At 37.3% G+C, this 20,717-nt stretch overlaps 1 protein-coding gene across 1 annotated transcript in view; it reads right to left on the reverse strand.

Annotated features, from left to right (window-relative positions):
- The window catches only part of Appl1 (adaptor protein, phosphotyrosine interacting with PH domain and leucine zipper 1), a 44,181-nt gene that overhangs the window by 9,366 nt on the left and 14,098 nt on the right, over nucleotides 1-20,717 (reverse strand). The window contains exons 8-16 of the mRNA XM_055612386.1: nucleotides 19,991-20,137; nucleotides 18,716-18,798; nucleotides 17,621-17,779; nucleotides 16,435-16,623; nucleotides 14,361-14,403; nucleotides 12,904-12,960; nucleotides 11,282-11,373; nucleotides 10,061-10,243; nucleotides 7,016-7,068 (exon numbers count right to left, since the gene is read on the reverse strand). Of these exons, the coding sequence (XP_055468361.1) occupies nucleotides 7,016-7,068; nucleotides 10,061-10,243; nucleotides 11,282-11,373; nucleotides 12,904-12,960; nucleotides 14,361-14,403; nucleotides 16,435-16,623; nucleotides 17,621-17,779; nucleotides 18,716-18,798; nucleotides 19,991-20,137 (1,006 nt within the window). The remainder of the gene's footprint in view (nucleotides 1-7,015; nucleotides 7,069-10,060; nucleotides 10,244-11,281; nucleotides 11,374-12,903; nucleotides 12,961-14,360; nucleotides 14,404-16,434; nucleotides 16,624-17,620; nucleotides 17,780-18,715; nucleotides 18,799-19,990; nucleotides 20,138-20,717) is intronic.

Genomic DNA, 20,717 nt, shown 5'->3' on the forward strand with positions numbered 1-20,717 from the left:
AGGAAGGAAGGAAGGAAGGAAGGAAGGAAGGAAGGAAGGAAGGAAGGCAGGAAGGAAGGAAGGGAGGGAGATAGATTGGGGGTTGGTCTGGTCCTATGTAGTCAAATGCTGATTTCAGTGCCTAGAGATCTAGTTACTGCCCTGCCATGGGTATTGTTATTAATGTTGAACTATCTTCTGTACTCATGTGATGAGAATGTAATGTCCCCAATTATTCCTGATTGGCTGATTAAAAGGCTTAAAGCTGGGCAGGGCAGATGGGGTAGGTGTAGCCAAAGTTCACCCAATACCCATTATTTTCTGCAACAATGGAAGGAAGGAAGGAAGGAAGGAAGGAGGGAGGGGGGGGGAAAACAGTCGCTGGGGCAGGGGACAGGGTTCAGTGTGCTGTGAGTTAAGCTGCGTAAGTATGAGGCATGAGTTCAGATCCCAACACCCACATAAAGACTGGCTGCAAGAGTAGGTGAGATAGTGGGTGCCTATAACCCAGCATAAGGAAGAGACACAGAGAGGAAACTGATGGCCAGCAAGCTCCAGGTTCAGTGAGGGGCCATGTCTCAAAAAATAGGATACAAGAAGATGCCCAATATGGACACAGAAACAGACACACACACACGCACGCACGCACACGCGCATGTGAGAATACATACCACACATACATGTACACACACACATATACCACACACATAACACACAATAAAATCAACAAGAAAGCCAGCTACTGGCTGGGTATGGGGACATATGCCTGCAATCCTTGTACTTGGAAAGGAGAGGCAAAAGGATTAGAGTTCAAAGCCATCCTTGGCTATGTATTATATTCGAAGGCAGCCTAGTTATCTGATAATGTCTTTAAAAAAATAGAACTGAAAGACTGTACATACCCTTCCACACATCCTTCACCCCCTCCCCACCTACCTGGGTCCCACGTCAAGTGCACTGGCCTAATCTGGGCCCCATACCTGAGCCTCAACCAACCTCTACCCAAGACCTACCCTGTTTATTCCCAACCTGTAAGCCCCTCCCATATGATATCCAACCTCATCTACTACTACAGTCCAGGCTTGGAACAGAACACATATCCTTTTCACCAGTCCAGTCCAGTCTGCCCATCTGCCTTCCTATCACTTAAGCCATGTCTCGCCTCTAGGGATAACCCTGTACATCCTTTCTTGTGTCCCAACTTGCTGTCCATACTAGACATAAAACTAAGAAGTCCATACGCCAAGATCTTATTTCAAGAATACCAACAATATGAAAAGTTCAAGCTGGTATTTCCTCTCCAAAACCTACCAGTACCATAGAAGTGTCTGCCAATGAGATTTGCCTAGGTGAACCCCAAGACACAGAATGTAAACCAACAATAATAAACTTCATCAAGTAATTTAAACAATTTAAGACACAAAGAAACAGCTCAATAAAACTAAGGAGAAAGAACTTGAGAACAAATATCTGAGCGATGCCCAAGAAAATATAAGGTTGGTGAAAATGATGAGGATAATCTAGGACTTGAGAATAGAATTCAGTATAGCAACAGAATTGTTGAAGAGGACTCAAATGAAATGAGGATGGACCTGAAATGTCCAGTAAGCCAAACAGAAAACTCAAAAGAAAGCCCTACAAATAAAATACAAAAGATAAAGGATCTAGACCAAATAATCTAATATAGATAGATAGATAGATAGATAGATAGATAGATAGATAGATAGATAGATAGATAGATTATATATATATATATATATAAATTTTTTTAAACACAGTAAATGAATATATAGGAAATGTGAGGCCCCATGAAAACTAAACCTTTAATTATAGGCATAGATGAAAGAAAAGAATCCCATGTCAATGGCATAGATCAGATCTTTCACAAGATCATAGAAGAAAACTTCCCCAGACTAAGGAAAGACATCCCTACACAAATACAATAAGTACAGAATACCAAATAGACAAAACAGAAAATCCCCATAATATATTGTCTTAGTGTTTCTATTGTTGTAACAAAACACCATGAGCAAAAAGTTGCATTTTCCCTCCCTCCCACCCCACTTCGGGGGAGGAAAGAGTTTATTCAGTTTACACTTCTACATTGCTGATTATCATGAAAGGAAGTCAGGACAGAAACTCAAATGGTAGGATCCTGGAGAAAGGAGCTGATACAGAGGCCATAGAGGGGTGCTGCTTACTGGCTTGCCTCACATGGCTTGCTCAGCCTATTTTCTTATAGAACCCAGGACCACCAGCTCAGGGATGGAGCCACTCACAATGGGCTGGGCCCTCCTCCATCAATAACTAAGAAAATGCCTTACAGCTGAATATTATGAAGCCATTTCTCTCAATTAAAGTTCCCTTCTTTCAGACAGCTCTAGCTTGTATGACATAAGTTGACATAAGACTAGCCAGCACATATATCATAGTTAAAACACTAAGTATACATAACAAAGAAAGTGTTGAAAGCTGCAAGACACAAACACACCCCACATATTTTTTTAAAAAGGTCCATTGAAATAATAGCTTGATTTCTCAATGGAACCTCTGAAAACTAGAAATACATTCAAGTCCTAAAAGACCATGAGACCAAGAGAAGTGAGCATATCCAAGAGACTGTAGAAATAGAGAGCCATAATTATTAAAAATACAAAATACCACTGAAAATACAACACCAAGAACCTAAAACACAATAACTGAAATTAACACACACATTTCATTAATAACCTTAAATATCAACAGCCTCAATTCTGAAAACAAGAAACACAGACTGAATGGGTCAAAAAACAAAATCCTCTCTTTTTTGGTAACATGTCCTAGGTGGTCAGCTGTGTCAGGATGAAGCTGAATATCTTCTTCCCTGCTACTGTCTGTCAGAAACTCATTGACATGGACAATTAGCGCAAGCTTCATATGTTCTATGAGAAGCGCATGACCACAGAAGTAGCTGCTGATGTCCTGGGTCAAGAGTGGAAGGGTTAAGTGGTCCAGAGCAGTGCTGGGAATGACAAACAAGGTTTCCCATGAAGCAAGGCATTCTGTGACCCATGGTAGAGTGTGCCTGCAGCTGAGCACAGAGCATCCTTGTTATAGACCAAGGAGAACTGGAGAGAGGGAGCGCAAGTCCATTTGTGGATGCACTGTGGATGCCACTCTGAGTGTTCTCATCTCGGTTATTATAAAAAAGGGGGAGAGAACGATGTTCCTGGACTGACAGATACTACTGTGCCTTCTCAGTTGGGACCTAAAAAAGCTAGCAGAATCAGAAAGCTTTTTAATCTTTCTAAAGAAAATGATGTACATCAACATGTTGTCAGAAAGCCCTTAAAAAAGAAGCTACGAAGCCCAGGACCAAAGCACCCAAGATTCAGCTTCTTGTCACTCCCTGTGTCCAGTAACACAAACACCGACATACTGTTGTAAAGAAACAACATACTAAAACAAAACAAAACAAACAAACAAAAACATAAGGAGCAGGCTGCAGGATATGCTAAACTTTTGGCCAAGAGAATGATGGAAACAAAAAAAGTGCCAGAAACAAATTGCCAGAGATGTAGGCTGTCCTACCTCAGAGCTTCTACTTCTGAGTCAAAAATAAGTCTTGAAGAGTGACAAATAGGAGCTGGAGAGATGGCTCAGCAGTTAAGAGTCCTGGCTGCTCTTTCAGAGGACTCTGGTTTAATTCCCAGCACTCACGTGACAGTTCACAACTGTCTGTAATAAAAGTTCTAGGTAATCTGACACCCTCACACAGACAAACATATGCAGGCAAAACACCAATGCACAAATCATTAAAAAGTGTTTTTAAAAAAGAGTAAAAAATAAACATACCTTGAATCTAAAAAAAAAAAAAATGCATCTGTCTTTTGTTCACGAGAAACACAGATTTAAAGACAGGCAGGCATCCTGTTAGAGTACAAGAATGCACTACAAGTACTCCAATCAAATGAGAGCAGGAAGCAGGCAGGTGTCCTATCCTGTTTGTCCTATCTGACAAACAGACTTCAAACTAAAACTAATCATAAAAGATAAAGAAGGACACTTCATTCTAACCAAAGGAACTCTTAACCAAGAAGACATTGCAATCCTAAATACACATCCACTAAAGGCTAGTGAATGAACCCAATTTCATTTAAAAAAAAAAAAAAAGTACTAATAGATTTAAAAACACAGGTTATTAAGTACTGATTCTAATACCCCACTTTCTCCAATAGACAGATCATCTAAACAAAAAATTAACAGAGAAACATTAGAACTGACACTATCATACATCAAATGAACTCAACAGATAATATCAATATAAAAGCAGATGCTGAGACTCAGCCAAACTTTGGGCAGAGTGAAGCAAATCCTTTGAATGAAGGGGGAGATAGTGGAACCTGGAGAGGACAGGAGCTCCACAAGGAGAGCAACAGAACAGAACCAAATATCTGGGCACATGGATCTATTCTGACACTGATACTCCAACCAAGGACCGTGAAGCCCTAGTTTGTAAGTACACAAACTCATGATGACTAGACGACTCATTCCTGGATGATGAATGGGTCAAACAAAAAATCAAGACAGAAAAAATTTCCTGGATCTAAATGAAAATGAAAACACATCAAACAAAACTTCTGAGTCATATTGAAAGTAGTCCTTGGAAAGAAATTTAGGGCTCCAAAAACCTACATTAAAAATCAGAAAGAGCACAGATAAATAATTAATGATACAACTCAATAATTGCCAGGCAGTAGTAGTACACACATTTAACCCCACCACTTGGGAGGCAGAGTCAGGTGGATCTCTGAGTTTGAGGCCAGCCTGGTGAAGAAATAATATAAGTCAGAGTATAAACCAATAAAATAGAAAAAGAGAAGCAAAACAAACAAAACCCAGAATCAATGATCTAAGAACTAGTTCTTTGAGAAGATAAAGACTGACACAAAAACCCAAGTAACTAAAAGAAAGAGAGGACCCAAACAAACAGAATCAAAAATGAATGAGGAAATATTTTAACACCAAAGAAATTCATAATTTAGAATATTGCAAAGGAATATTCTAAAAACCTCTTTTCTATTAAACTGGAAAACCTAAAAGAAACAAATTTCTAGATTCAGCCAAACCACCTAAATTAAACCAAGAACTCAGCAACCTAAACATATATGTAATAAATGAAGAAAATAAAATAGTAATAAAAAGGTTTTCAGACAAAGTAAGAGCAGGGCCAGAATTCTACCAGACTTTCAAAGATCTACAGCCAATCCTTTTAAACTATTCAAAAAACAAAAACAGAAGAAACACTCCCAAACTCCTTCTAGGAAGCCAGTACCATATAATATCTAAACCAGGTAAAAACAAATAACAGCAACAAGAAAATCACAGCCCAATATCTCTGATGAACATAGATTCAAAAATTCTCAATAAAGTACTTACTAAATACTAAGAGAATCCAAAAAGACTATGCACTATGACAAACGTGACTTTACCCCTGAAATGCAGGGATAGTTCAACATATACAAGTCAACAAATGCAATAAACCTAAATGGACTTAAAGATAAAAATCACATGATCATCTCAATAGATGCAGAAAAAGCCGCTGACAAAAATCAGACATGCCTTCAAGATAAAAGTCCTAGTAGGACTAGAAGGAACACAGCTCAATATAATAAAAGCCATATATGAAACAGCCATTATCATGCAAAGTAGAAAAAAACTTAAAACAATCCCACTAAAGGCAAGACGAGATAGAGATGTCCAGTTCCCCACTCCTTTCACTACTGTGCTTAAAGCACGAGCTGGAGCAATAAACCAAGACAAGGAAATTAAAGCTCACTGTATTGAGTGAGATGACCCAGACCCAGAAAGACAAAATATAACGTGTTTTCTCTAATTTTAGATTCCTAGCTCCAAATCTTAAAATGAGAGTATATATCCATACGTAACTACAGAAACAGGAAAACAAAAAGAATTATTGCTGAGGCCAGGGGCTGGGGAGAAGCAATAGAGAGAAGATTATAATAGAGTATAGATGTCTGATCATGAAATAGGAAGAAAAGATGGGGTCTGTAGTCACAAAGGAAGAAAATACACAGAAGGAAAAAGGAGGGTAAAATAACAGTATGTTTGAAAAAGCCATAAGGAATTACTCAACTAACTACCAAAAAGCCTATAATGCGCATAAGTCTGTGCATAAATATACATATATAGTTTAAATGAGATAATTTTTTTTCATTTGGGCTGACAATATTCCCTCAAAGAGCCAAAGACTATCTAACCAAAACCTCAACAGCAGGCATGAGAAGGCCTCTTTCAAGTTGTTGGTCAGAGCTGTCTGAAAGACTCCCAAAACACAACACTCCAGTGCCCTTGGTTGCCCCTGAGAGGTAGAAAGTAAGTTCCCTATTGCTGAAGACACCATGAACTTTTAAGATGCTTGGCCCAGAGACCCCTGAGCTGGAATTGCCTCCTCCCTCCCTGAGAATCAGCTTTCATGGTACCAGAAGACACCATCCAAGTTTCCAAAAGAGGGAAACAACCAACAGTCCTACCCAGATATGATGCCTATGAGCCACAACGACCACTAGCCCGCACAATAACCCTAAGGTACAATGGTGGTGTGCACACCCTGGCAGTTGCAGCTCTCTAATTAAGACTTAAAACCCACTCAACAACAGGGGAAGTATACCAATATTGGAAAACTGGCCAACTACCCAGGGCTCCTGAAGTCAAGGATCTCAGGAGGTGGAAGGTATGAAAATGCAAATAAATTTTTTCAAAAAAGCTTAAGGGACAGTTTATGTACTAAGAACTTGCCTATGAGGTCAAAAGTCTATGACATTCTATACATCTATGACATTCTACAATCTTGTATGAGTAACTTCTGAAGTCGTATTAGGTTTTGGTTGCCTTAAGAGTACTAAGGGGTGGAACTGAGAAAATTCTAAAGTGAAAATATCATCAAAACGGAGCATAGCAGCAGAACAAATGCAAATAACACACTTCAAAGGTTACTACTGGGTCACTCTAGAATGAAAACTGCAATCTGTTCTACCTTCAGTTTCTGATTTTGTGCTTCCTCCAGATTCTCCAAATGGATTTGTACGCCTGAAGTTTAAGGAAAAAAAAAAATGAACAAAAAGGTCAGTCACAGTAAGAACATAAAAAGACCAAAACTAAAAACTGAGTCATAGAACTTTACATATTTACAAAGAAAGGTTCTAAAGTATCCCACTCTGTTAGTGAATAATAAGATAGACTAAATACTATACAAAATACAAAATACTTCAGTCTCATACTGAATAATGAGCCAAATGTAACGTGTCTGTCTGCATTAACTGATTTGTCTACTGCAGCCCTTCATTGCTGTACTTTCAGTAGGCATAAATTTAACCACACACAACAAAACTCCTCATATTAAACCCTTTTCTAATAATAAAAAAAAAAGATGGAGGAAAACTAATGTGGTGACAATATTGGAGGGTTGAGAAAATGCCACAGATTCCCTATAGCTGTAAAAATCCCAAGTCTCCGTTCTTTAAGTACAAATTGCAAGTTAACTATAAAGATCTGAACACTGTCTGGTTCAAAATATGAATTCTTTTTTTTGTTGTTGTTAATTGTATTTCCTGTATCTACATGTAAGTATTACACATATGTAGACATATATATGTACACGTCTATATAGGCATAGACATTATGTCCGTGTGTACACACACACACATATGTACTAAGAGGGCTTGCTATAATACACCCGAAGCCTGGGTTTGAGCTCCAGCACCACAAACAAAGTAAAACAAAACTGAACTCTACTTCTCAAGGTATAAGTAACAATGCAAGGAGAAAACTAAACCAAAGATAAAAGCTACTTCCCCACTTCCCGTTCTTAGCTTGTGGCACAATCACAATGAAGGAAGGAAAAAGTTCAAATCAAAGGGATTCTTAGAAGCAGTAGTCTAAAATACTTATGGCAGTAAGAAAACAGGACAGGGGCTAAGAACATGCTCAGTCAGATCTGAGTTCAACCCCCAAAACCTATATAAAAAAAGCCAACTAGCAGGCTGCAGAGATGGCTCAGAAGTTAAGAACACTGGCTGTTCTTCCCAAAGGTCCTAAGTTCAATTCCCAGCAACCACATGGTGGCTCACAGCCATCAATAGTGAGATGGTACCCTCTTCTGCTGCACAGGCAGAATGCTGTATAAATGATAAATAAATAAATCTTTAAAAAAAAAAAAGCCAACTATTCAGGCATGGTGATGTACCTCACAGCACCACTGAGGCAGAGGCAGGTGGAGCTCTGAGTTAAAAGGCCAGTCCAGTTTACAAAGCAAGTTCAAGGATGGCCAAGGCTATATAAAGAAACTTTCTAGAAAAGAAAAGAAAAAGAAAAAGAAAAAAAAAAAAAAGAAAAAAAAAAAAAACAAATGAAGAAACAAAAAAACCAGGGCTGTGGTGGCACACTCAGAAGGTAGAGGCAGACAGATCTCTGAGTTCAAGCTCAGCCTGGTCTACAGAGCAAGTTCCAGAACAACCAGGGCTATACAGAAAAACCCTGTTTTGAATAAACAGGGTTTATTCAAATACACCACACATATGCATACACACAAAAAAAGGCCAAGCAAGGTTGCACACACTTGCAATCTCAGCTCTACAGAGGCAGAAATGGCTAGATGCCTGGAGCTCACTGGACAGCCAGCCAACTTTGGCAAGCTCCAGGCCCGGGGGGAGTTTCTTTATCAAAAGAATGAATAGTGAGGACTATCACGGGGGAACAACTCTGAACTGTCCTCTGCCTCCACAAACATTCACGTAAATGCGTGCATCTGCACACGTGTACATGACAGACACTAAAAGGGTGAGATACTGATCCTTCTTTAAAAAGATTTGTTCTCTCTCAGGTACACAGACCTGTGCCCACATGTATATATATGTATTACTTATGTGTCCAGTGCCAGTGGAGGCCAGAAAAGGGCCTCCGATCCCCTAGAGCTGGAGTTACAGAAGATTGTAAGCTGCCATGTGGGTGCTGGGAAGTGAACCTGGGTCCTCTGCAAGAACAGCAAGTGCTCTTAACTGCCGAGCCACCTCTCCAACCCAGTACTGATCTCTTTCATATCAGCCTGGCTTAGTATATCAAATGCTATGCATACTTAGTATATTTATTCAAATTTTCATGATTATATTGATGTCATATCCAAATTTAATGTAGTAAGTGCCCAACCTCCTTAATAAATGATTTGCCAAAATTTCATTTCTTTGTATGAATGTGCGTTTGTGTGCGTGAGTTGTTGTACACCACAAGCACTCAGGGACCTGTGGAGGCCAGAAGATGGTTTTAGATTCCCTGGAACCAGAGTCACAGGTAATTGTGACCTGCCATGTGGGTGCCATAAACTAAAACAGCAGTAAGCTCTCTCAATTTCTGAGCCATTTTTCTAGCCAGGACCCCTAAAAACAATTTCAAAATTAAGTACTTTGACAAGAGTATTCTTCTTCATCATCACCAATATCATGGAGACAGGGTCTCATATAGTCCAACTGGACCTGAATTTGCTACACACACCACACACTACACACACACACACATATATCGCCAAGACAACCTTGAGCTTCTGATTCTCCTGCTCCCAACTCCCAAGTACCACAAGTGCAGGCACAAGCTAACCATGTCCAGTTCTCTGTGCTTCGAGAGATTGAATCCAGCCTCCATGCACTAGGCATGCACACTCCCAGCTGAGCTACATCCTGGCCCCTCATTCTGACAGAATTTTAAAAATAATGTCACAACCTAAAGATAGACTATCACTTCTTCTGCAATTACCAGGTCAAATGCCCAAGTAATAGACTTTACAAGCAATTCAGAATTAAATTTTTTGACATTTGATTACCCTAACACCTTTAATAGATGCAGAAGACCAACAGAAAAACACGTATGGTTCTACCCTAACTATGAAAATGCTGTTAGGTAATTACACAAAAAACCAACATAGCTGATACAGAAATGCACCACACATGGAATCATAAATCTTATACTATGATATCTTATATTATGATATAAATCGTAAATCTTACATTGTCTTCCTGACATCAATACTCACCTGACTCCTTGGCCAAAGGCTTTTGTCTGGCCAGGCTGATCTTCAAACACAGGAGAAATTATATCAAACTGTATTGGAGTATCTGGAGCAACAAGAGAATCTAGAGAGAGGGCAGCCAAATTTGTAGACTCTGACCCCAAGGATCCTGAACTGCTGGTTCGAGCTGTTGGTGGCCGAGATTGTCTAACCACAAAGGAAAACAAGAAGGCACTGAATTTAGTTTTTTTCTTTCACAAGTTCAATGCTTAGCAGACTACAAGAAAAGAAAACAGTATTTTAAGTCAATGAGATTATACAGCACTCTAATGAAAAGTATCCCTAAGGCAGGCACAGAAGCACCTATCTGTAATCCCAGGAAGGGGAGGTAGCAGATTACAGTTCTGGGCCCACCTGGCTCATAACACAAGACCCTGACTCAAAGAGTAAAAATTTAATCCCAAATCAGCTAGCTATTTATTCAGTAAAAGATTCCTTCCTAGCGGAAGGAATGGCGGCACACACCTTTAATCCCAGCACTTGGGAGGCAGAGACAGGAGGCTCTCTGTGAGTTTGAGGCCAGCCTGGTCCACAGATTGAGCTCCAGGACAGCCAGGGCTACACAGAGAAACCCTGTCTTGAAAAAAAAAAAAAAAGATTCCTTCCTTTCCATAAGCTTTGTTTCCATAAACTGGGACTAGGAAAATGACTCAGCTGGTAAACTGCGTGCTGCCTAAGCAGGAGAAACTGATTTTTGTTTGTTTTTTTGACATAGGGTTTTACTCTGTACCCTGGCTGGCCTGGAACTCACTCTGTAGACCAAGCTGGCCTCAAACTCAGAGATCCACCTGCCTCTGTCTCCCAAGTGCTGGGATTAGAGGTTGGGTGGCACCACCACCCAGCAAGAACCTGGATTTTAATCTTTAATACTCATATTTTAAAATGAGATGCCATGGCAGCATGCATCTGCAAGCACAGTACTGGGGTGCAGAGATAGGAAGAGGCAAGAAACTCACTGGTCAATCAGCCTACCAAATCAGTGAGCTCCAGGCCTGTGAGAGACTGTTTTAGAAATAAAATTCTCACTCTATCAACTTCTGGCCTATGCTACAGACCCTTATTCATAATCTGTCATTTTGAAAATACACATCTGTTATTCAGAGATGACTTAGTACGTGTCTAAGTAGCACTGTTAAATGTCAAAGTGCTCACTAACACTTTAAATAAGCCCACATACTAACTCACCCTCCTGGGCGCAGGCTCTCATGTCTCTGCTGGAAAGATGGAGAAGGAGTGACAGCTTCCAGAGCAGACTGATTTACTCGTGCAGCAGTTTCCTAGTTTGGTTTGTTTAAAAAAATACAAAATAAAATTAGTATCAATAATGTAAGAAACTAAAAGTTTGAAATAACTCTTAAAACTGTCATAAAGCTCTTGAGTTATGTTTAAAATATAAACTAAAGCTACTGAGGTATTTCCATTCTCTGACCTTACTAGTAAGGTACATTAATTTCAAGCATTATAAACTTCCTATATTCAAGACTAATTCTAGTTTCTTTCTACTAAAATACATAACGGAACATATACTTTTTCTATTAATTTTTAACTACCAGTTACTTTGAATTAAGGTTTGTCCTGCTATCACCTAGCATACTGCCTAGTCATTCAAAATATTTTATAAAGGATAAAAAATTAGAAGTAGGACATTCATTAAATATAAAAGAACTCTTCTAGAATATAGTTATATAATTGATAAAATTATGAATATACTTGATGGCATCTCATTTTAACAAAAACAGAATTCCTCTTTTTTTCTAAACAGAAGTCTTTGAATTTAAAACCTGGAAGTCATCTTTATCATTTTTTCTTTACCTTTTACTCAGTTAGTTACTAACCAGTCTCGACCCTCCTATCAAATCCACCATTAACATCAAGAGTAACTTAATCTGGGTATGGTAGCTCTGGATTGGGAGGGTGAGTAAAGACGGGCAGATCCAAGAAATCCTGTCTGGTGTTGGGGGAGGGGGAAGAGAAGCTTGTGACTAAGACTTTTAAATGAAATCATCAGTCCCTACCCAGCATAAGAAGCACCTGGGTTCACTGCATAGCCAGCCAACATCTAAAAAGGAGTTTAGACAGCTCCCTTCTAGGACCAAGTCTTTTCCCAACTATTACATAGCAGAGGCTCATTCCATTCTTTCAGCTACTGGTACCCTTAGATTCTACTTGCCTGTCTGAACTGTTATTATGGCTAAGTTAACACACTGAGGTGCACCAGGTTTGAAACCCTTGCTACTCAAAGAATAATTTGCAAACTGAAAGTTCAGTTTGATTCATTACAGATGTACCAAAAACATAAAATATATTTGAACAAGATTTACAGTGTCTCCTTTTTTCCTTGAACAAATCTTAGCTCAGGTTTCCATCATCTCTACAAATTTTTCTCTAAAACAAAGTCCTCACTGATCCTAACATTTCAAAAATGTAAGCCTGTAAGTGATTACCATGTGTGTTTTAACCATGTGCTTCTAATCATGTTGTACATAAAATGTCACACAGCTTCCTTTTTAACTTACCACAGTAACTCCTAGAGGAAGCCACGGAGTTTCTCTCCATTTTTACCTACTCCATGGCACTCAACATGAAGATAATTGTCAATACCAGTTGAGTAACTGATTTCAGTACATTTTGAAATAACACAGTTCTGTGATAGACAATCCATGGTACACTGAAGCAACCCAAACAGAATCATATGGATTCTGTACTTGAGATTACAGAACTTGAGAAATGAGTCAATTAATAAAAGCCATATAACCTACAAAATTACTTCATTCTGATAGATCTGGATAACAAAGTAAAAATATTACCTCTGGGTTTTCACTCAAGTATATTTGTTTAGATATGTTGTTTATTGTACAAATCCACTGAAAAAGAAAAAATTAAATATGATTACTAATGTCTCTTTCAATAAAGCCTCTCTACTCAGGAAGGCTACCCAATATTAAACTGAAACAATTTTCATTAGAATAGCACATATTCTTCATCTCAGGGGTGGAGATGTAACTTAGTGATAGAGCACATACTTAACAAAGTATGTGAATCCTTAGATTCAATCCCGAGCAAACAAACAAACAAACAAAACAAAAACTGCTATAAACATATGCATGTAAAAGATCTTCAGATTGAATTATTTTAATAAATTTATTTATACAAAATAAATAGTAATCATGTTAAATCATAACTTAATAGTATATTTTTTATATTCCTTCCTCCCTTAATTCCCACCAAACATGGTATTCTGAACTCAGTTACCATAACATTTATGTGAAAAATTAAAACACAAATTCTTCCTGGTGAATGTACATTATACATCTTCCTTCTTTCAAATAGAAAAAAACAAAAAAACCCTATTCCACATCCTCTGCTTCATTTTCAAGGATTCTAGAGCCTGACAGGCCTCACAAAACTAATAAATACTCTGGTAAACCACACACAGAGCAGAAATATCTGTGTCCTCAAAGACCAAAACTATTCTTTCCCAAGAGAAATTAATACATATAGGTCTCTATAGAATTTCCAACTGCATTTTTTTACCAATAAAAGTATAATACTAAATAAGATGAAGAATATTTCTGAAAACAGTTTTTAAATTATCAGTCTTGATAGTACCTTTCCTTCCATATGTAGTTTACTAGGAGTATAGCTGGAGTCAAAACTAAAAGGCTTGTGAGAAAGAACAGACTCCTAAATCTTTGTTTTTCTGTCTTTCATTTTCCCACTGTTCTAAGCCTTTGTTGCTTCTTTTTGTACCATATCTGCTGTCGCCATGTTCTTACTGCGGCAAGTAATGTCCCAAAGATTAGTGACAACAGAGGATAAATGAAACTGCCAACTCATGACACTAAGCCTGCCAGATTATATTCATTGCTGAATATAGCACTTTAAGACAGTGCAGAAATGGTGTCTAAAGTTCCTCTAGCTATAAAACTGTTAGAAAACTAAGAATGATGCTTGAGAACAAAGGACTTTAAGTCATTTTTAATTAACTAAGATTTTTCCAAATTTTCTATAGTAAATACATTAATGTTCTATTTTCAGAAGAACAAAAACTAGCTTTAAATGTTGAAGAGATTAATTTTATTCTCAGCACTTGGGAGGCAGACGCAGGCTGATCTCAGAGTTTGATACCAGTCTGGTCTAGAGTGAGTTCCAGGACAGCCAAAGTTACACAGAAAAATCCTGTCTCAAAAAAACAAAAAACAAAAAAAAAAAAAAAAAAAAACAAAAAAAACAGACAAAATTTACTTTATAAAATTTTTTTTACCTCTTCATGGTCTTTTTTACTCTCTGCTTGCAAAATTGAAGATCTACGGAGAAAACAGTGAAAGTTTTAGCCTCAACTTTAAAATTAAAGAAAAAAACACAAGTGACAAGTACTTAAGCCCAACAGTAGCTCCAGGATTTAAGACTTAAGAACTCCAAGTGGCTATCTACAATGTGCAAAACCAAATAGGAATACCAGCTTCCAGAAGACAACATAAAAAAAGAAAATCTACTTCAACTTACTAGAATTTCTATGGGTTATCTAACTAGAAAATACTAAGTTCACTATTGACAGTTTCTCCCTAAAGTATAAATAAAAATTGCAACAAATGGACCACCAACAGAAATATTTGGTTTCTGTCCAAATATTGATATTTTAAGAGAAAATTTAAATGTTATTAGTTTTCTATCTTAACAGAAAAAAAAATGAGAACCATGCCAAGCATTAGCAAAATGCTAATGCTAAAAACAAAAATGTAGTACTAACTTGTTAGCAAATAGGAACTCTAGTATAAAGCACTGACATTCACTGTATATCTATAGAAGGACTGGGAAAATAATCACGTGGCTAAGATAGTAAGCAAAATTCTCTTTTATGAAGAAAGGTACCTTAATGTACATAAATATTATGGAGAAAAAAATGACTTTCAGAGAACCTAGAGATTTCTTCTAAATAATAAGTAAGTTCAAAAGTCAAAAATCCATCTCAGCTAACTTAAATTTGTATCATTAGGAAAACGTTTAAACTATGTTGTATGGTTTTTGAAAGATTATTAATACAACCATTAAAAACGCATTTTTAAAGTTTTTTTTATATGTATATGAGTTTAGGTGCACCACACGAATGCAGATGTCCTTAAGGCCAGAAAAGAGTGTCAAAACACCTGGAACTGGGGCTACATGGAGTTTTGATCCACTAGATATGGGTGTTGAGAACAGAACCAGGAACCTCTGTAAGAGTAGCAAGTGTTCCTAATCGCTGAGCTATTTCTCCAGTCCTATAAAATGGTTTTTTTTTTTTAAATGGATGCAGATCTACTTTACATATACAAAATATCCTTCAATTATTTAAGAAAATGTATTTATCCCTAAACGACCTCAGAGGCTAAAGTGGGAGGATGACAAGTGAGGACCAGCCTGAACAACTTGCTAAGAACCTGTCACAAAATGAAATTTTACAAAAAGGGCTGTGGCACTAGCTCAATGGCAGAGACTTGCTTAGAATGCTCAAGGCTGTGGGTTCAAGGTGAAGAAGAAAGAGGATGGAAAGGAGGAGGGGAAAGGAAAAAAATGTATTCAGGATAAAAACTAGAAGGAAACAAAATGCTATATAAAATTAACAGGTGTTTTTTTTTCATTCTTATTTACATTTATGTTTTTTTTGAAAAATTGTTCTACACTATAGATTCACATTTAATGTAAAGGTAACAGAATTTTTTAAAAGGCATAAAAACAATAATGAATAAAATAACGTAACTACAAGTAACTCATTAACAGTTCAAAATAAGACTACTGTTAGAATCTGTACATATATAAGCACATTATGTTTGTTAGATTTCTATTCCTCACAATTATTGACAGTACAACTCCTCTGCCTCCATTTGATATATACAGAAAAATAGAGAACAGAGGGGTAATCAGTAACTAATCCAAGAACAGAGTAAGTAAATAACCCATGGCGGACATTCTAAGTCACACTACCTTCCCAATACTATGCAGGATTTTTAAGTGCCTTATCTTAAATGTGAAATCACAGGTTTGCACCATTTGTTGCTCTAACAACTTCAAAGTATTAAAAAAAACATTTAATGGGGCTGGAAAGACAGCTCAGTGGCTAAGAACACTGACTGCTCTTCCAGAAGACCCAGGTTCAATTCCCAGCAGCCTGCCACTGTCCATAATTCCAGTTCCTGGGGATCTGAAATCCTCAAACACATATACATGAAAGCAAAAGCCCAATGCACATAAAATATATAAATAATTCACAGTAATTCTAAATGTCTATTTTAAACAAAAAAATAATTCAGCATTTTATTTTAAAATGTCTATCTTACTAGCAGCAGAATAACACTAACTTTTTTCCATCAAAAGAAGTGATCTGAAAACAGTATCGCCTGTCTTCACAGTCCACGGCCATCACTGAACAGTTGTCTATGTCCATGGCCAGGCCTCCTGCCACATCTCCACGGGCTTGACTCATTAAGTTTCCACCCTGCGTGAAGTAAAACTGTCTGTCCCAGCTAGACGACACCAAGCCTGTTTTACTAAAGAAAACACATTGACATTTTAACAATGACTCCTAAGAAATCCCTTATTACCAGCAGACACAAGAAAAAGCAGCATGTAAAAACAAAACAATCTACAAAAAGGCGCCAAGGGAAGAAGATATATCGCTTTTTCAGACTCTGAAATGGTTTTGCACATGACGACTCACTTGTGAACATGTGTTGTTTCAAAATCAAGGGTAGAAATTATTAAGTTGCAACTGTTACAAAGATACATCAAAAATCCAAGTTACAGCTCAGGATTCAAGAAAAGAAATTCAATCTTATTTCTAGGGCTAATCTACTTCACCATTATCAAGTGACAGCTGGGGACTTAGTTCAATGGGACAGCATGTGCCTAGGATGCTCAAGGGTCTGAGCTCCAACACAGCACTGAAAATTGACGAGAATAATAAGAGAGAGAGGGAAAAAAACTTGGTCCATTTTCAATGAAAACTCAATTTTGACTTGATATAATCACATCTAAAATGTGTGATTAATATTAACATAATATTTAGTAGCATCTACATATCATGATAGGCTTATTTAGATTCAAATTGGTTTCATCCCTTTCATAAATTCAAATTATTCCATAAATATTAAGGTAGGATTCTTCAAGTTTTTGTGTACCCTACCAACAAGCTTATATAAATAAATACAACACTAAAAAGTTTCAACTTTGGGGCGCTAAGACGGCATACTGGTTAAAGGGACTTCCCGCCACGCCTGGTGACTTGAATGCTACACACGCACCTATATGGGAGAGCGGGAGTCCAGCATGCTGTCCTCTCACCAACACTCCTACACTGCTACAACATGTGTACACACAAAACATAAAAATGCTTACATGCAAATAAATAAATAAATAAATGTCTGTTTGTTTGTTTTTAAGTTTCAACCTTTACTGAAACCAAAACAACTGGCAAACAAGGTAATTATACATTATATCAATTTGCTGTTACAAGATGTACTATGAAAATGACAACAGTTTTCTTACTTCCTAGCATTTAGGTATCCAGCCTTTCGGGTTAAATTTCGATTGACCGGGAACTTGGTTAGATCTGGGTCAGGCACATATAAAGGGTCACTGGCTACCTCCAAGTCTTGTATTGTCTGCTGCATGGTCTCTACATCAGCATCCATTTCCCTTCGAACACTAACACAGAGAACAGGTTAGTTACTACCAGCCATGACCAACAAAGAATGCCTTACCAACCCTACATGCCCATATATTTCATTTTTTAAAAAAGCAAACACAAGATGGTTAAGGTAACATAAATTCATTTTAAACACTATGTTAAACTTAGATATTTTAGAAACAATATCAAATTTGAACACTAATAAAGTAACCGGACACCTAGCTGTAGAGTACTTTTCAAACTGCTCTATGGTACAGCACAGACCTGCGTTCAAGCCCCAGCACTGCAAAAAATAAAATGAAAAACCCTAAATTTCATCTCTCTCCTTGCCTCAGATTAACATCATAGTTATTCACACATTAAAGGTGATTAGAACTGCTTTCTCTCTCAAAATACTAGAGCATAGAAAACAGGATTGCATACTAATTTTCTAAGCAAGGTTTACAAATAAGATTTTAAAGAAAATTTTATTTATGGATAATTACCATTATATATTTTTATTAGTCAAACATAAAAGCTAGCTTTATATCATTAAAACCATCATCAAATTTCAGTGTTATGAAACCAGAGTTTACATTTAGGGGAAAGACAGTTAAACTCCCAAACTTAGCCATAAAGCTGAGAAATACACTCATGGCAAGAAAACTAACCCTTAGAAAATTAAGCTTTAAATATTTTTTTAATACATGAGTGCTCTGTCTTTGTGTACACCTGCATGCCAGAAGAGGGCAGCAGATCCGAGGATAGATGGTTCTGAGCTACCATGTGGTTGCTGGGAATTGAACTCAGGACCTCTGGAAGAACAGACAGTGTGCTTAACCACTGAGCTATCTCTCCAGTCCAAGTTGTACATATTTAAATTAAGTAATATTGTAATTATGTAAATATAAATATTTAGCTATTAAATTTTTGACATAATTTCATTTTCATTTTAATGAAAACAAAACACTTACTTCTGTACACTTGTTCCAATATTAGCTAAAAATTCTTCCAGTTGTCCACTGAGATTTTCAGAACCCATCTTAAAGAAACTTATCTGAGGTAGAAGAGGAGTGGAAGATTGTACAGTATAAACACACACAAAAAATATTTCGAGTAAATCCCATCAACAGTTTCTAGGACACAGAATTACAGGAAAATGAGAGTGGGTTATCTGATTTGTACATAACAGGTTAGGGTCTATAACATCCACCAGTCAGGGCTACTAAGGAAACTAGAACTAAATCCCACTATCTATCCTCTCACATATTTAGGCAGTTTGCTGTTGTTATTTGAAATGAAGTTTCACTGTGTAATCCAGGGTGGCCTCAAATATTTCTCTGACCTCAGGCTACCTACCACAGCTAGTTTATAAATAAGTACTCTTATGCCTGAAGGGATATTCAAGTTTCTTGGGTTTTAAGAAACTGATATATTTCCCCAAACTCAATCTTCCAGCCAGTTTCCTAATGTGCACCTTTTTGGGCATTTGAATACTTTACTTATTTTCTTATGCATATGGGTGTTTTGCCTGAGTGTATGTCTGCTCATCATATGTGTGACAAGTGCCCTAGAAGGTGAGGTGACAGTGTCTGATTCCCCTACCATATAGATGCTGGAAATTGAACCTGGGTCCTCTAGGAAAGCAGTCAGTACTCTTAACCACTGAGACATCTCTCCAGACCCCTCATCTACCACATTCCATAAAACAAATGCAAACTTGCTTATTCTTTTTGTTTGTTTGTTTTTTAGATAGGGTTTCTCTGTGTAACAGCTCTGGCTGTCCTCGAACTCTCTTTGTAGACTAGGCTGGCCTTAAACTCACAGAGATCTGAATGTCTCTGTCTCCTGAGTGGTAGGATTAAAGGCTTGAGTCACCATGCCTGGCTCAAATTTGTTCATTCTTTTTCAGACATATGAAGCAATAATGAAAAGAAGATCCAGCAAGAGATAGTACTTGAAATTTATTTAGCTTTCTGCCTCCTGTCCCCAACTGAGGTGGGAGAAGTCTTAATTACAATGCATTTCCATTTATTTAAAACATTTTAGATCTTCCTTTGCAAGGAAAACCATTCTCCCAACCACCTTACAATAAGACACCCAGGACAGTCTTTAAAATTCTTTTTAAAACCATAATACAAATTAGAATGTTGACAACAGTTTACAATATCCTTATGGTTAATATAAATATCAAGCTCTATACAAGGCTTTTAGGACAGATACAATTCAAAACATACTATAGTACTTACCTGAGCCTGCATGTATCCAAGTAGAGGTTCTAACAAAGCTATTTTCTTCTTGTACTGAAGAGTATTTAGTGCACAAAAATAATGCATCATGGTCTGGTGTTGTTTCTTCCTAGAAGTATATACATCCTCTGTTACTTCATACTTTACCTTTGAATGAAAAGAGTAAAATATTCTTTAATTAATTTGGAAAATATCTTTAGTAGAAGCTGTGGAAAAAAGTCTACCAAGGAAAACAGTGATCGGTAATTACTGAACATAGCTTTCCTGTTTTCTACTATACTGGAAATCCATTAAACTGGGTAAACTGATTTTTCTGTTTACCAAGTCTATCACTTACAAAATGGATATCTGCACTAAGCATGACAAGAGTCCACCATATAGATTATTATTTAGCCAGTGATATCTGATCTTAATTAGCTCACTCCACATATTCTCCCTTCCTGGTTTTCTCCCCACCACTTTTTTCTCCCTGCTTATTTTCCTTGACTCACACTTAAAATACATATGTTCCCCTGAGTTACTTCACTCAACAACACATTTTCCTTGGGCATTTACAGAGGACTAATGTGTATGAGGCTCTTTTCCTTCTCCTTGGAATACTCACCAAGTTCCAGCATTTCCCCAATGTTCCAGCGACTTGGTGGTAGTGAACTTCCATCTCCTCCCTGGCACTCTCTCTCCCAAGTACCAAAGGAAAGCTGCATTCTTTTTTGTGTAAGAATGAGTG

Source organism: Psammomys obesus, unplaced genomic scaffold (genome assembly GCF_907164565.1).
Source record: "Psammomys obesus unplaced genomic scaffold, mPsaObe1.curated_primary_1811, whole genome shotgun sequence".
Taxonomy (NCBI): domain Eukaryota; kingdom Metazoa; phylum Chordata; class Mammalia; order Rodentia; family Muridae; genus Psammomys; species Psammomys obesus.